The 15,799-nt window shown below is 38.1% G+C and overlaps 1 protein-coding gene across 2 annotated transcripts; it reads right to left on the bottom strand.

The window, feature by feature from the left end:
* Positions 1–1,092: 1,092 nt before the first annotated feature.
* Positions 1,093–11,931, bottom strand: xpc (xeroderma pigmentosum, complementation group C). Of its 2 annotated transcripts, XM_067413705.1 has the most exons (15): positions 11,632–11,931; positions 10,589–10,843; positions 10,310–10,418; positions 10,065–10,149; positions 8,647–8,804; positions 7,566–7,686; positions 7,040–7,132; positions 6,521–6,946; positions 6,194–6,382; positions 4,919–5,079; positions 3,975–4,056; positions 3,748–3,879; positions 3,476–3,645; positions 1,836–1,929; positions 1,093–1,675 (listed from the first exon to the last, which is right to left on the bottom strand). In XM_067413705.1, the coding sequence occupies exons 1-15, from the start codon at positions 11,726–11,728 to the stop codon at positions 1,361–1,363; spliced, it is 2,487 nt and encodes an 828-aa protein (XP_067269806.1). In that variant the 5' UTR covers positions 11,729–11,931; the 3' UTR covers positions 1,093–1,360. The 2 variants fall into 2 exon arrangements, with proteins under 2 accessions (XP_067269806.1, XP_067269805.1); XM_067413704.1 differs by having other exon boundaries at positions 6,194–6,946.
* Positions 11,932–15,799: the final 3,868 nt, after the last annotated feature.

Genomic DNA, 15,799 nt, shown 5'->3' on the forward strand with positions numbered 1-15,799 from the left:
TACTTAAAACTGACATACATACTTCCAGACACACATGCGTGCGCTAATGCAAATGTAGGTCAACAAAACAAGAAACCTGATTTACAATGTGCAACGTGCTTGTAAAGTGCAAAGGCAACTGAATAATACGCCCTCGTTAAAAGCACATGCTTTAAGACCTGGCTGCTTTTTTAAAGATACAATAAAAAGCGTTGAGACATTTAAAACTCTGTAGTCCACAAAATTAATATGTCAAGGGGTATGTTCCAATACACACACTTGTAATCTTTGTACACATTTTCAGTACTTTACACTTTAAAATACCGGTTTAGTAGTCCCTATGTAACAGACAGCCAAATTTAATTCTGAAGTGACATGATGTTAAGGCCAAGTATGGTAATCCATACTCTGAATTTGTCCTCTGCATTTAACCTATCCAAGTTAATGCACCTACATTAGCTAGTAGTAAAGATTTTCTTGCGTGCCTTGCACAAGGGCACCTCAGTCATTTCCTGCCTGTATTAAGAATCAAACCCACAACCTTCGGGTTACCATCTGACTCTCTAACCATTACGCTTCTTTGGTGCTTCTAATTAAGCGATAAGCAGTTGCAAACTTTTACAAAACACACATACTCATCTTTGCACTGAGAACAAAAGGGCAACACTTTACATGTACAACTAAATTTCATATCTAGTAAATTTAACTTATCCTGACCATCATGTATAATGGAATACACTTGACCTCGATTGGTAGGCTTGTGCAGTATTAGTCATAGCTGGGCATGGGTCATGGCTGTGATAAACTGTAACTGATGCCCAATTGCCTTTTTCCCCCAGCTCAATATGAACTCAGAATAGCACAATGCCATATCACATTTCTGCAATATCTTTATATGGCAGATATTGTACACATATTATGGTAGTATGCTATACAAATTCAGTCAAACTTCCTGTTTCAATAGGAAATACATAATTGAAATGGAATGTTTTTCCAATTATCAGCCAAACATACCATTCTGCGCACAACCTGTTCAGAGGGTGGCACCTACGAAGAGTGAAAGACTACACAATGCCCAGACATGTTTGGAACTCATTCACAGACACAAAAAGCTGCAACAAACCATTTGTTTATTTGCATGGTTCTTTTTCAACAGCATGTTCTATAAAAATATGTATTTTGATAGAAAAGCCTGACAAGATGACAAACAAATGCTTGACATCTTCAAAAGGAAATCCCCGGCAAATGCATTATACTGCAATTATAAAAAGGTTAGGGATAGTAATGTTGAGTGGCTCATAGTTAGAGATAATATATGCTTTTAAATGCAGAAAAAACATTCAAAAGGAAGACAAGAAGGCTAATAAAGGGGCTGATTTAGTTAAACTTTTTCAAAAGGGAAAAGATGATTCTGCTCTCCACGTTTCTCTCGTTTAGTTACACGCCTTACAATCGTTTCCTCTTGTTCTTCTTGCCTGTTCTGCGGCCATGAACTAGCCAGAGAGGGTGGGGCTGTCTGAGCCCCGCCCTCTTCCTCCTCATCTGAGGACAGTCCTTCAGCCCCGCCTTCCTTTCCTTGCTTAAGCCCCGTCCCTGATGCGAGCCCCTGCTGCCCATAGCGACGCTTCAGTCTCTCTTTTATCAACAGTCCTTTGACCAGCAGGGTCCAGTTAGCTACAGCACGCTTCTCACGTTTCTGTTAAAAGAACCAAACAGTGATGTCAACATAGTATCAACAAAACACACATTTTTTGCCTGAAAATCAAAAGTAACATTTCCTCGCTAAAATTATGTTAGGTAAAGTTGAAATTTTTTAATGCTAGATGCAGTTGCGAAAGATCAAGAAAAGAACACACCTCTTCTTCTTTCTTCTGCTGGATATCTTGCTCATTTTCCCAGGCTGCTTTCAGGATTTCTTGGTGTTCTTCACAGACAATATAGCCATCATTACTGAAACACATTGATCCAGTGAAATTACAGATTGTACAGAAAACAATACATGTTTATGAATCAAGGGCTTAGATTAAGCCAGGATTAGGCATTAGTTCAATTATGGCATTTAAGTATTTTTTTTATAAATGTGCTCTAGGAAAAAAAAAAACATTATTGGTGTGTATCTTGAGGCAAAATAATGACATTGATATATTTTAAGATATGTCAGTGCAAGTTGCTTTCCGTTAAAATAGCTGAAACAAAGTCTAGGTTTAAGCCTCATCTGTGAAACCGCCGGTGTATGTATCATTCAGACACACAATTTATAAATTATATTCTTATTCTTTGACCATGTATGAAATTAATGGAACAAGAACTGCTAATTTTTTACAGGTGTGTCCTAACCAGATGCAAAACTTTTCTACATTGACTGTGAAACGTAAAACACTAATCAGTGATGCATTCCATTTGCCTCTGTCTTAAATCATAGTTTGTTGAAATGAGTATCGCAAAACAAAAGTAACCAGATCATCTAAATCAGTTGTTCTCAAACCTGTCCTTGGATTAACCTTTTTTTAGGTTATGTTTGGCAGATCAACATTCTACTACTTTTCTCTCCAAAACAGTAGGAAGAATAGTAGGGTAAATTGTAGTAAAACACGCAATGATTTTGTTTGTTAAATGCAAATGAGCTGCTGCTCCCGGTCCCCATTCAAGAGAGGGCGGAGCTTCAAAAGCTTGTGTTAGCAGCTCCGATTACTTCACGCAGACACGCAATGAAAAGGTCAGAAACTAGTCAGCCTTTTAGGTTCAAACCGGAGTCGGACAATGATGGAGAGACTCAAGAAGAAGTGACAACATGTTGAATGCAACAGGACGTTTCTGAATGGTTAGTCAATGAATTTATATAGAGTTAACTATCTTCAAATCATCGATTAGCATTTTCTGTAAAACGCTTGTGTGGGAACTCTTGTAAGATGCCTTCAAAGCCAGAGAATATATGCTGCATGAAGACAGAACAGGTAGTTTAGTTTAAGCATTTGTAATCTTGCTTTTATGACATGCTATTACATCTGTGTTATGTAAGGTATTGCAATAAATGTGAAAAGACAGATGCGACAGCTTGAGCAGACTGATAATGCGCTCTACTACAACAGCTCTTCCTCTTCTCAACATGGCCTCACCCCCTTTGCAGCATGTTCCCGGGGGCAGAGTTTATGTAAATTTTCGGATTAGTGAAGTCACGAACCCGTGAATAAGCTTGTTGTAGTCCCTAGCGGCCGTTTGTTGTAATCCTTAAAAAGCGATTTCTTAAAAAGAAAAAAATCTCCCTTTGCTTTGAACGTTCTAACTTTGTAGATGTGGTCTATGCTCAAACAGCAACATTACACACTAACTAAAGTTAAAAAAGTGAAATCATAAATCAACCACCCCTTCAAAACAAGGTGTAAAAAGGGCCTCAGTTGTGGCTGGATAGGACAAAACATTTTCATAGAAAAGAGAGATGGCTTTTATCGTATTGCACCTGGTAAGGACATGTTACAAACAAAAAGACACAACTTACACTGCATGTGCAAATCCACAATGGTAATCAAAACCCGTCACTGCTGTAGCACAGTCTATGTTCAGTTTTCGAGCCACTCTGTGCAGATTTGGCAGATGCAGGTGAACACATCCTATTGGTAACATGCACGGCTTAAACATGTACACATTCCCGAACTCATTGCGTGGTACCTGAAACACACAAATTCAGATTAGAACTCCAGCAAAGAACAGATCAGTATCGCTCATGAAATTATGTTCTTAAACTTAATTAACATTTTGATTTAAACTCACTTTGCCATCAACGGCAACCGGAGGCTGGTACTCTTCAGTTTGCCAGACTCCAAAAAGAGGCAGATCTTTGACACCTTTCTGCTCGGACATCATCCTGGCCTTACGAGAACGGTTGGAAAAACCAAGCACCATCTGACAGACAGCACTTACTATTAAAAACAAGTCATGGCATTTTTATAGTACAAAGGTTAATGCATTAAAACATTTAAATTGTGATCAGAACAGACCTTGTACGGCTCTTCTCCTAGTCGAACTGTTCTTGCTTCCTTCAGCCAGGTATCTCTAGAATGAAGTGTCTGCACACAGTCTCTAAAAAAAAATACACACCATTAACAAATGGCCTGCATTTCTATTTAGTTTTAGTGTCTCATTTAAGAGAAACAGGGAATACGGCCACAATAATAGAAAACAATGCATGTATAGAATTAGATCACCTTTGCCATCATCTGATGCTCACTTGAAGTGTTGTTATTGTTAACTAAAACTATTAAAAATAGTTTGTCATTTAAATAAAGCTGAAATTAAAAATAAATCAGATGAAAACTGATCAAAGGTTGTCTGACTATCACCAGACCAAGCTCAATTTAAAATTGAACATTGGTCTGGGGAGTCTGCTCTGTATTTTCTACTGCATAAGGGGCGTAATCAACTGGGAATTATTATAATAACTCTATACGCAATTGGATAGTCCTTCAACCAATCACACCACAAGAGGCGTGACCCACAGGAAACGACCCATTGTTTCTCTATCTGTCGTGCCAGGTGGATAAGTCAGTCTGATTGGTTCCCACAAAAGTGTAACAGAAGCAGTAGAAATGAATGTACGGGTTTCCAGACTGAGTTGCCAGGCAAATCAAATCACCAGCAGATCAGGATGGGTTTACCCAGTCTAGATGGAAGGAGGTTTTTACTCAAAATCAGATGGTGCACTCATATTACTAATGAATGGGGGAAGGTGTACCACGCAATATGGCTGAATAAATAAGTATATGGTTTAATATCAGCCATTTACTGGTTAGGGGACATAATATTAAAATAATTATATTATTGGCATTAATACATTTTATAATTCAAACCAAAGATTTATTTATTAATCTTTCATATCATACGTACGTTATAATGTTGTTATACCTACATTCACTTGTAGTACACCAAAATATATGGGGTTTACCGTGAATAAACTGGTTCTCCTCGGCAGTAACCCAGGATAGCGGCTGTAGAAGGGTAAAGAGCCTCGTATTTAAGCAGGTGCCTCTTAAGCGCATACAGTGGATGGTTCTTATATTCTGCTATGGATGTCGGCAACGGTTTGTTCATTAACTTTGCCTGCATCTGATGAGGAGGAGCACAGGTGAGTCTTAATGCATGCCACGTGCAAACAAGTTAGTATGTACACTACCTTTCAAAAGTTTGGGGTCGGTAAGATTTTGAAGAAGTCTCTTATGCTCACCAAGGCTGCATTTATTTGGTCAAATATACAATAAAAACTAATATTATGAAAAATTATTACAATTTAAAATAACAGCTTTATATTCTTGTGATGACAAAGCTGAATTTTCAGCATCATTACTTCAGTCTTCTGTGTCACATGATCCTTCAGAAATCATTATAATATGATGATTTGGTACTCAAGAAACTATTATTATTATTATTAATGTTGAATGTTAAAAATTCAGGATCTTTTGATGATTAGAAAGGTCAAAAGAATAGAAAGAACAGCACTTAATTTAAAAATATAAATATTTTGTAACATTATAAATTACTTTACTTTCACTTATGATCAATTTATAGGCATGTCATTTTATGTATTTTTTTTATATACTTTACTAAAGCATAAAAAATACCATAATATGTTTGCAGATATTTAGGAAACATGCAAAGTTCTCTGAAAAACAATGCTAAAAAAAAAAGTTATTTTACCCAGAAATGCACATTCCATGTGGGAATGTTTGTTTTTGTTTTGGTCTTTGTGAATCCGCCCACTGTCAATTTCCCCAATAGTATTTCGACACCCAATGTTGCCATTTGCCAGAAAATGCACTGAATTGCAGCCATGGAAGCCAGCAAAAAAAAAAAAAAAAAAACGGGTCAGAGATTGCAGATTCTATCCAACCTAAAAAGCCTCTCCATCCATCTAAAAATCTCTAGGAACAGTAGCATATTAAAACGTGGGTATATCAACTCCTCTAATAGTCTTCTCACCTTCCATTGTCAATCACGCTCGCTCCCGTTGCGTGTCTTTATTCTGACAACCCGCGCGAGTGTAGAATCTGAGGAGTAGGAGGCTTGGCAAACAACTCTAATATTTTTAAATAGGACTGCAATACCCATTTCAACTGCAGGATGTCAATATTACATACTGCACCTTTAATGCATCCTTGTTAAATAAAAAAACATTACTGACCCCAAACTTTTGATCACAAGTGTAAGCGAGAGTGCAAAATACCTCCTGATCCTCCTTCTGTCCTCGTTCTGTATCTGGAGACTTGTAGAGCTCCATAGTCTCCTCCCACCATTCAGAGTCGACACGCCGTCGCCGTGATGACGTCAGCCACGTGGGGTCATACCTGCTGCTAAGATCTTTCAGGTACCCCTCGTCATCCACGCCCACCACGTAAGTGATCGGTTGAGTCGCCTGATCGGAGCAGAGCTGTGGTTGGCCGACTCCTTGATCCATATCAACACACACCCACCTCCCTGTGCTTTCTAAATAAACCTCCAGCCACTCATCCACCCCTTTCCCCTCTTTCCTTTTACGTCTTTGTTTCTTCACCTCTTTCTCTTCCTCTTCTTCTTCCTCTTCACTTCTCTCCTCCTGTTTGACCTCGCTTGACATCCGAGAAGCCCCACCTTTGCCTTTCAACTTTCTGCATACTTTCATGGGCCCGTCGGAGTCTTCACTGTCATCCTCATTGGGTGGCTGAAACTCCTCTTCACTCTTCTTCTCCTCCTCCTCCTCGCTGCTGACTTCTTTGTATGACACTTTTGAAGCTACACTTCTTCTTCTGCTGTTTTTGGGTTTCAGGCCCCCTGCTGCCTCTTTCTCTCCTTCCTCTTTCTTTTTCTTTCTCTTTCCGCCTCTTTCTTCTTTTACTGCAGCAGTCGCTGATGGTGGGCGTTTGGTTCCAGGGGATATCTTGGGCTTTGGGGAGGGTTTCTCTGATTGATCTTTCTCAGAAGAGCTCTTGGTAGGTGTGGTCTTGTTGTAAAGCAAAGAAAAATGTTCAGTCCATTAAAAAACTACAAGAATTTGCACAAGCAAAAGAAACACAATGAGAATCCAAAAAGTCACCTTGGTAGCAGGTGGTGGCTTCAAAGGGAGAGGTTGCAAGGACAACACCAACCGACAGAAGAGTCGCAATGACCGCAGGACCAACAAGAACAGCTAGAGAAAATGACATCACAGGTCAGAAACAAACTCAGATAAACACCAATTTTACACAAACTTTATTTCAGCAAAAATATAGAGTAGCACAGATAGAGTAGTTTTCAAAATTGATAATAAGAAATGTTTCTTGAGGACCAAATCAGCATATTAGAATGATTTATGAAAGATCATGTGACAGAAAAAAAATCAGCTTTGCCATTACACGATTCAATGATCTTAAAATAAATTAAAATAATTTAAATTAAAATATTTTACTGTATCTTTGCAGCCTTAGTCAGCTTAACAGGCTTCTTTAAAAATCATTCAGAAATCTTACCAACCCCAAATTTTTTAACAGTAATGTAGATTGTATGTTATATACATGTTTTTTTTTGTTTGTTGCATAATTCATCTGCTATGATGAGGTCAAGAAAATTAAGATCTCTCTCACATAGGTCATCTCCTCATGGTTCCTTGCTGATAAACAGCCAATTCGTTTTTCTAGCACCGTCCTCATCTCCACTCCCTTCTCCTCAGGTAAGGCAGGGTTTAATGTGAATGTCAATTGAAACCTGGTAGGGTGAGGTCACACCAAAAAAATATTAATTTATTATTAAATGAATTTATTAATTTAAACTCAACACAATCAGAGATTATCTATACAATAATTGCATATATAGCACAAATAATAGTTGATCAAATTTGTGTTTTTTGCAGAGGTACGTTTTTCTGGCTAAATGTAAATTGTGTATATCACATCAGACAGCAATCTGATTACTTGAGGGCCCGTTTACACCTGATCACATCAGTGTTTTTACTAGTTGGATCGGATATGTTTAAATGGCTCCATTGACACTTCGCCACATATGCCTTTTGTGTCTCCGTAAAACAAATACAAATCTGATCTTTGATTCCCATGCTATTTGAAAATTCAAGTTCACATCAATGAAAACAACAGATATGAGCTGCATTTTATTTATCATCAGCTAATTTCAAGATTAAAGGCTAGCTAGTAGTTGCTGTGCGAGTAAACCTCACTCCTCTGATCTCAAGAGACACTCTAGCGACTAATGCTCAAAGTTGCAGCCTTTAGCCTCCTTGTTAGAGCATCCAACTGCCGGCAGATCTGGGTTCGAGTCCCGCTTGGAGCGGGAAACAGGAGGGGTTACATCAGCTCTAATGAGATAATTTAGTCTCACCACTTTTAATGAAGATGATTATGTGTTTAGCGTCCGCTGCTTATTTTTGAGATTAATTTTTGGCAGTTTGCGCATTGGCTTGCTGAAGAGAAAGAGATACTCCGCTGATCCTCTGTGGCAATGCGTTTTGCAATAGCAATGTCATATTTGGCTGTAGCATGAAATATAGCCTATAGACATCCATTGTATGGACAAATACGGAGACATTTCTCAAAATATTTTATGCTCAACAAAAGTCATACAATTTGGAATGAAATGAGGATGAATCAATTACGATATGAAAATGTTGGGGTGGAATATGCCTTTAAGTGTAATACTCCCAATCAGGCTTACCATTTGAGAAGCCCCTCCAGGAAGCCAGTGTTTATGCGTTTTATAGCAACTGTGGTAAAGTGGGCAGGCAGTATTGACAAGGCAATAGCCAACAGGTCAGGCTCACAAACGAGTCTGTTTCGAAACAAACCGCCAGCCAATAGGCAAAGCAAATGAACCTGTTTGACAGAGTAAATAAGAAATTAAATTATACACCAGTACAATACAAGTAAACAATTTAAAAAAACTAAATCTAAAAAGTAAGTTCATGTTATACATTACTAGATATTATTGCTAACATATTATATTATTTTATTTAATTTAGGTCTGTTGATTAAACACGTTAATTTAATGAATTAGTTATGGAAAACCTGCATTCAAATAATTTACCGCATTTATTGTGCCCTCTCTGTCCCAGACCTACGTAGTTCATCTTACATTTCATATAGTTGATGCAGGGCAACAACTCACTGCGTGATGTAGCCTATTGAACGCAGTTCGAATGCCCTTAAAATTCAAGATGTATGTATGAGTTAAACTGTACGAGTTACACGAGTAATAAGCGCAATATCATACGAGCGCTGTGTTTATCTCAAATAGCACGAGTGCAAATGTGATATTGATTTTATACAACAGTTCAATAAATAAGAAGTTCAACTTGTGATATATTTTACATGCAATATTGTCTGTTTTCGCTCAAGATTTCCAATGAAAATATTACCTATAAAGCCATAGCAGAAATGTTGTGCATCTCTGAGCAACTCACAGTGTAGTTTCAAACCTGCATGGCTTTCTCTCTTTTGCAGAACATAAAATATATTTTGAAAAATGTTGGTAACCAAAGAGTTTTAGTCTCTAAGTAAATACCAATTCAGATGCAACTTATGTAAAAAATGATTTCTTCTGTTCAGTCCATCGAGGTCAGACGTCCGCATGGACACTGGAGAGATCCTTTATAGTAGAAAACGAAGTTGTACTCTACCTGAAAGAGACACTGAAACAGTTTTTTCCCCTTTCTTTCCACTTTTTTCCCCCTCTATAAATAAGCGTCACTTGCCTTTACTGGAGTGCCGAATTGGAGAGTTCGAGCTAACATCCACATCATTATGATCAGATGGCTGCTTTCATAACTACCAGTTTCTCATCGCTGTCAAGTCAATTTTGTTGTGTGTTTATCTTGTTACGGAAAGGGAAAAGTGCAGCACATATTCATCTAAACTGCTTTCAGCAGCATAGGTATTTTTGGTTGTTCACTAACCGTATACGACTGCTCACACATTTTTAACTTCTTTTTACCCCAAAGCGAAGAATGAAAAAAAACTGTGCTGTGAGTATATCAGAGCCTTAAGACTAACAAAAACATTAAAAAACATTTTCAATCTTTTCTTTTGCGTATATTTAGTTGGAAAACAGACTAAAACATAAATACACACACATACCTTGTGGGTATCTTCCAGTAATTCCTTGTTAAAGCGCTTCGTCATTCGACGCAGATAAGTTTCAAACTCTGCTTTCCTTTTCTCCCTAGAAACAGTTGTCATGGTGTTACAAATTTCCTTTTAATCTTTACCCTCAAAGCTCCTTTTATAAATGTTATTGCAACTATCTTGTGGACATTTACCATGCTATAGATTTTCATCACTTAGCAGTCTGCCATAAAACAAACTCTCTCACACACACTCACTTCCTCTGCCTCTTGAGAGCCATGTCCGGAGTCTCAATCTCAATCTCCACAGGTTTTGACACAACTGCTAGCTCTGCCGAGTCCACAGGACCGAGCGGTTCTGCCATCTCTGAGAAAACACAAAAAAAGGTGCGATCAGTGTGTACAAGCGCTGAAAAACACAACAGCTTAGAACAAGCATTTAATGATATGAATTGAAATTGAAATGTTTATGATTGAAATACATAAACATATACAGTTTAAACAAATATCAATGATTCACAAAATGAGACTATGTACCTTCCACTTCCTCCCAGTCCTCCTCATCTTCACTCTCTTCTTCCTCTTCCACTTGTTTTGATGGTGATGAGTGCTCTAAGATCATGGCGCTCATCTCCTCACTGTGGTCACTCATGTCCTCTGGTTCTTCTGGTTTAACTTCACTCTCCCGGAAGTACTTGCTTGTCCTCTCGTCAGAGGCATCTTTGACCTTCTTGGACACACGAGACGTCACCCTGGAGTTTTTGCAGTTGTTTTTGTCTAGCATACCATTTTCTGAAAAAGAAATGCAGGACATGGATGAACAAAGATGTACTAGAGCAGAAAGCAGATCATTTATTTAATACCTCATCAGTCAGGACGATGGACGTACTTGATTGGCAGGTTTTCTGGATTACTTTTATCATGGATGGATGTGCTTTTTTGGGGGGTTTCAAAATCTCAGTTACCATTCACTCCCATTATAAAGCTTGGAAATGTTATAATATAACTCCTATTGTGTTTAACTGAATGAAGAAGTCATATACACCTATTTGAGTACACGGGATTTAAACTAACCCTTTAAATGTGTATGTTTGTCTGAAATAGAGAGAGAGAGAGAGAGAGAGAGAGAGAGAGAGAGAGAGAGAGAGAGAGAGAGAGAGAGAGAGAGAGAGAGAGAGAGAGAGAGAGAGACTGACTTGGTGCGACCTTGGCATCAAAAATGTCTCAAGATCCCTGGGTCAGACAGAGTATTAAACACTTACCCCAAACACCCAAAACACACACACACATCCCAAGTGGGTACTCTGGCCACGCCCACACTCATATATTAGTGACACATTCAATGAACTGACGAGATTACCGGCTTCATTTGAAATGCATCCGTTGAAAACAAGCAACGCAAGACAACTCAAGCGAGAGTGGCTTCACACCTGCAAACTGCAGCTGTCTGCATCAACCGTGCACTAAATTCAAACTACTTTTCATTCATTTAACGGTCTACTGCAATGCTGCATTTTAACTAATTAGAGACTAGTTTTGATTCAGAGAGACAAATCGATTTTTTTATGGAGAGTAGATACCTTTGCTCTTTTGGGTTTTGGATGCCGGTTTGTTCTTTGCAATCAGCTTCGGTTTCTTTGTGTCCGTTTTCTGCGGTGTCTCTTTTCTCTTTGCCATTTGCTGTTTCTGTTAGATCGCGGATTCTTTCTGGACAAATGAACTCAAATGCATTCAGAGGAAGAGGGGTAGCCTGGCATTACACGTCAACTTCTTGTGTAATGTAACCTGAAGAAGACCACTGTTACCCAACGCAATCCCGTCCCACCTTTCATAACACCGAAAGCATGCACTTTACTTGCAGGAGATCCAAGAATACGTCACATCCGCCTCCACTAACGTTGTGTGATTGTAATGTGGTTATTTAGACGCTAGGAGGGGGTGTTGCACAAACTTGACAAAGGTGTTGGTTTGAGTGTTCTGATAAATCTTGTCATTCAGTGGTGATCGTTTAACCTTAGGCTATAGGTTAAATTAAAGGCACACTATGTAAGATTTTTGCATTAAAATACAAAATAGTTTTATATATGACTTAATATATGCTTCCAAGAATGTTTAAATCCAGAGAAATAAGCTATATTAACCAGGAAACGGACACTACAGTCTCTCCACAGAAATGAAGAACTGGTAATTAGTAACCTTAATATCACAGATTTCTGTGTACAACAATATTTGGAAACACTACTATTTGAAAGGACTACATATATAACTTTATGTATATTAACTGAAAGGTAAATTTCTAAGAATGTGAGGCAGGAACGCAGGCTAGTTTTTTTTTTTTATTAAACATTTACTTACAGAATTCAAAAGTGAATGGGTGCGTCTCAATCAGCTCCCTAGTTCACTAGTCAGGGCACTGATCAGAGTCAGCCCATTGACTTATGTCCTGATCAGTGCCCTGACTAGTGAACTAGGGAGCTGATTGAGACGCAGGGAATGAAACGCGGGCTGGTGAGATTTCCTGTTCGTCACGATGACGTCTAAAGTCCCGGCCAAAGGATGTAGTCCTATTTAGCAACACAATAAAGTTTTAAAAAAATCACAAGCAGGTTAGAACTAGTGTGTTTTATGTCATAGATCAAAACATGAAAATATTTAGAGGCTTTGTTAACCACAGACATTTTTTCAGGGGATTTAGCAAAAAACAATTTAAAAAACCCATAGACTTTAGAGCGAGGGAACTGCAAGAGCTAAAATGCTAACTCACTTCCATGTTTTGGCCTACAAAGTGACGTCATAACTTCCTGCTGCACAACAGGAGGCTGCAGTTGTTTCAGGACCCTAGTTTTTTGTGACAGCGCCAACTGGATGATATAGCGGTGGCTGCAGTTTCAGGACCTTAGTTACATATGACCCAGGTGGTTTAGTGTATCAAGATATTTAATATCAGGAGTTTTTTTATTTATTCAAAATGCATCAGCTGTTGCCATGCATCATGCTTGTCTCTCATTAGTAATCGCTTCAGACCTCGTTCAGCTCCCACAGTACTCAGCCTTGCACTGCTTCGTAATGTTAAAAATCTCACATATGAACATAATTTCTGCCCGCATCCCATCCTGATTCTTTTCCGTCACTAAGCCTATGGAGCATGTTAACTGCCTCTGATGCAGAAAAGTTAGTTCATGGCATGCATTCACAACCTCTAGACTAGATTACTGTAACGCATTACTAGCTGGTTGTCCTTTATTCTCAATAAACAAGCTACAATTAATCCAAAATGAGCTGCTAGAGTTCTTACGAAATTATGATCATATAACACTAATTTTATCATCTCTACACTAGTTACGATAATAAAGGTTATAATTATAAAGTATTCCTATTGCTTCTATTGCCTTACAATCCATCACACTTTTTAAGATCACAAAACTTTTCAACATTTTCACATTTGGCTCCTAAACTCTGGAACAGCCTTCCTGATAATGTTCAGGGCTCAGACTCACTGTTTAAAGCGCATCTATTTAGCCAAGCATTCACATAATGCATCTCATAGCCTTGTACTCGTTATATCAGTGCATATGATGTTTTTGCTTAAAGCTACACTGTGTAACTTTTTTAATTTATTCTTAGCTAAAAACACTTAGTTCTTTCAAAAATATATGTGCTCATTTATGTATATTTACTTCTTTCAAGTAATAAAGTATTCTTGTAAGTTTATAATATGCCATTGAAAATACATACGGGTGAGGGGTTCGAATGCTGGACGCCATGTTGCCCCTCCATCTTGAAAGTACAGTAGCCAAAGAGACCCATAAATTCAAGCTTCGCCTTTCACGTTTTAGCACTCGATGGCACCGTGTCGTATGTGAAGAGGGGGATTGCCATGTTAATCTTGGACTAAATCGGCCACCGTAGGAGTTAAAACGAAATCAGAATTGAGAGGAACAGAAACTAAAATTCACTGGATGGTCATATACCTTTTCACCGCTAGATGGGGAAAATATCACACAGTGTTGCTTTAATGTTTTGAACAGCACCTACGCTAATTATTTTCCTGTTCTGTTTTATACCTTGATGCCTATAATGTTAACTAGAGTCCGTCAGCTCCAGTCTTGATTTTTTTTTTATATTGATTAATACATTGTTAGCTAACTGTTTGCTTTGTATACATTTCTGAAATACATACTTTTGAATACAGTGCCCTCTGATAACAAATCACTTTCAACTGTAATGTAGATGCATGCCTTTTCTGTGACGCTGCTTGAAATTATGTATTGTGAAAAGCGCTATACAAATGTGAATTTAATTGAATTTTCCACCGGCTGTGAGGTGAAGACTACAAATCCCAAGATTCCGCGCTCAAGCTCGGAGTCATCAAGCTACACCTTTGTTTTGTATAGGCGACCTCTAGCGAGAAAAAACTACATAGTGTGCCTTTAAATACTTTAGATTTTATGCCAATCAGGTGGGGATTAGTTATCGAGAGAGAGAGAAAGAGAGAGAGAGAGAGAGAGAGAGAGAGAGAGAGAGAGAGAGAGAGAGAGAGAGAGAGAGAGAGAGCACAATGTGTGATCATGTATGGGTGGTGTACAGTTGTTGTATAAGGGTGATGCAAATGTTATAGAAGCTGAGAGAAAGGCATGTGTGTGACTGTGCATACTGAATACAGAGGCCTTGGAGGTTGAATGTGAATGCTGCGGTTTAGATGAACTTGATAGATAAAATCGAAACCTCTGAATGTGTCCATTCAGACATCAGAGTTTCATTCTGATAACAAGAGTCAGAAAATAAACAAAGTTAGTGAATAAGATTCCACTGCACAAAAAAATCTGCTGGTAAACATTGGCCTTTTCTGAGTGCGTTTGTGTTTCGTAACAGAGATAAATTTAACTCCAGAGAGACACACCAGATGCTGGAACTATATCAATGCTGAACATTTGCTGTGGTACTCAACACACAAACACTCAGCATCTTAACAAATTAACTCACACAAAAGCAGAACACGGAAGAAGATATTTTGAAGAATGTCAGTATAAACCACATTGACTTCCATAGTACCACCCCCATACTAAGGAAGTCAATATTCAAAATATCTTCGTTTGTGTTCAGCAGAAGAAATTCATACAGGTTTGGAACAACATGAGGGATTTTAATCTTTGGGGTGAAATATCCCTTTAGTCATCACAGTATTTATATATAGCTTTATGATGAGGATTCTATTGTTCTGCCCATCTAGAAAAAAAAAAAACATTTAGTGATTAACACTTGTGTTTTTAAAAACACAATCCCATTTTATATTTTCTAGATCAATTAATGAACACACATAGACAAATGTACAGTTATTTTTTTATTATTTGAAAGTTTTCCATTAAGCCTGGGAAGATTTGAGCGGAGGTAAACACTCATCAGTGTGTGCTGTTTCAAACACAGGAATCATAAAAATAATTATATTTATGATGTGGTGTGATATTAGCTTGCCATAGAGCAGACAAGAAGTGTTAATAATACAGTTCTGTTTATTCATATTAAAATGGCTGCCGTTTGTGTTATATAGGACATTAACCTCATTCAGTCAAGTTCATTAACATTTGGGCCTGACTTTGTATGTGTGTGTGCGCCTATGTGTATGTACCTGATGGTGCCGATGCAAATGAACAGCTGTTTTAGCATCACTTGGCAGCAGATGTCCAGCCAGTGTGTGTGTGTGTGAGAGAGAGAGAGAGAGAGAGAGAGAGAGAGAGAGAGAGAGAGAGA

This window comes from Pseudorasbora parva, chromosome 13 (genome assembly GCF_024679245.1).
Source record: "Pseudorasbora parva isolate DD20220531a chromosome 13, ASM2467924v1, whole genome shotgun sequence".
In the NCBI taxonomy this organism is placed as follows: domain Eukaryota; kingdom Metazoa; phylum Chordata; class Actinopteri; order Cypriniformes; family Gobionidae; genus Pseudorasbora; species Pseudorasbora parva.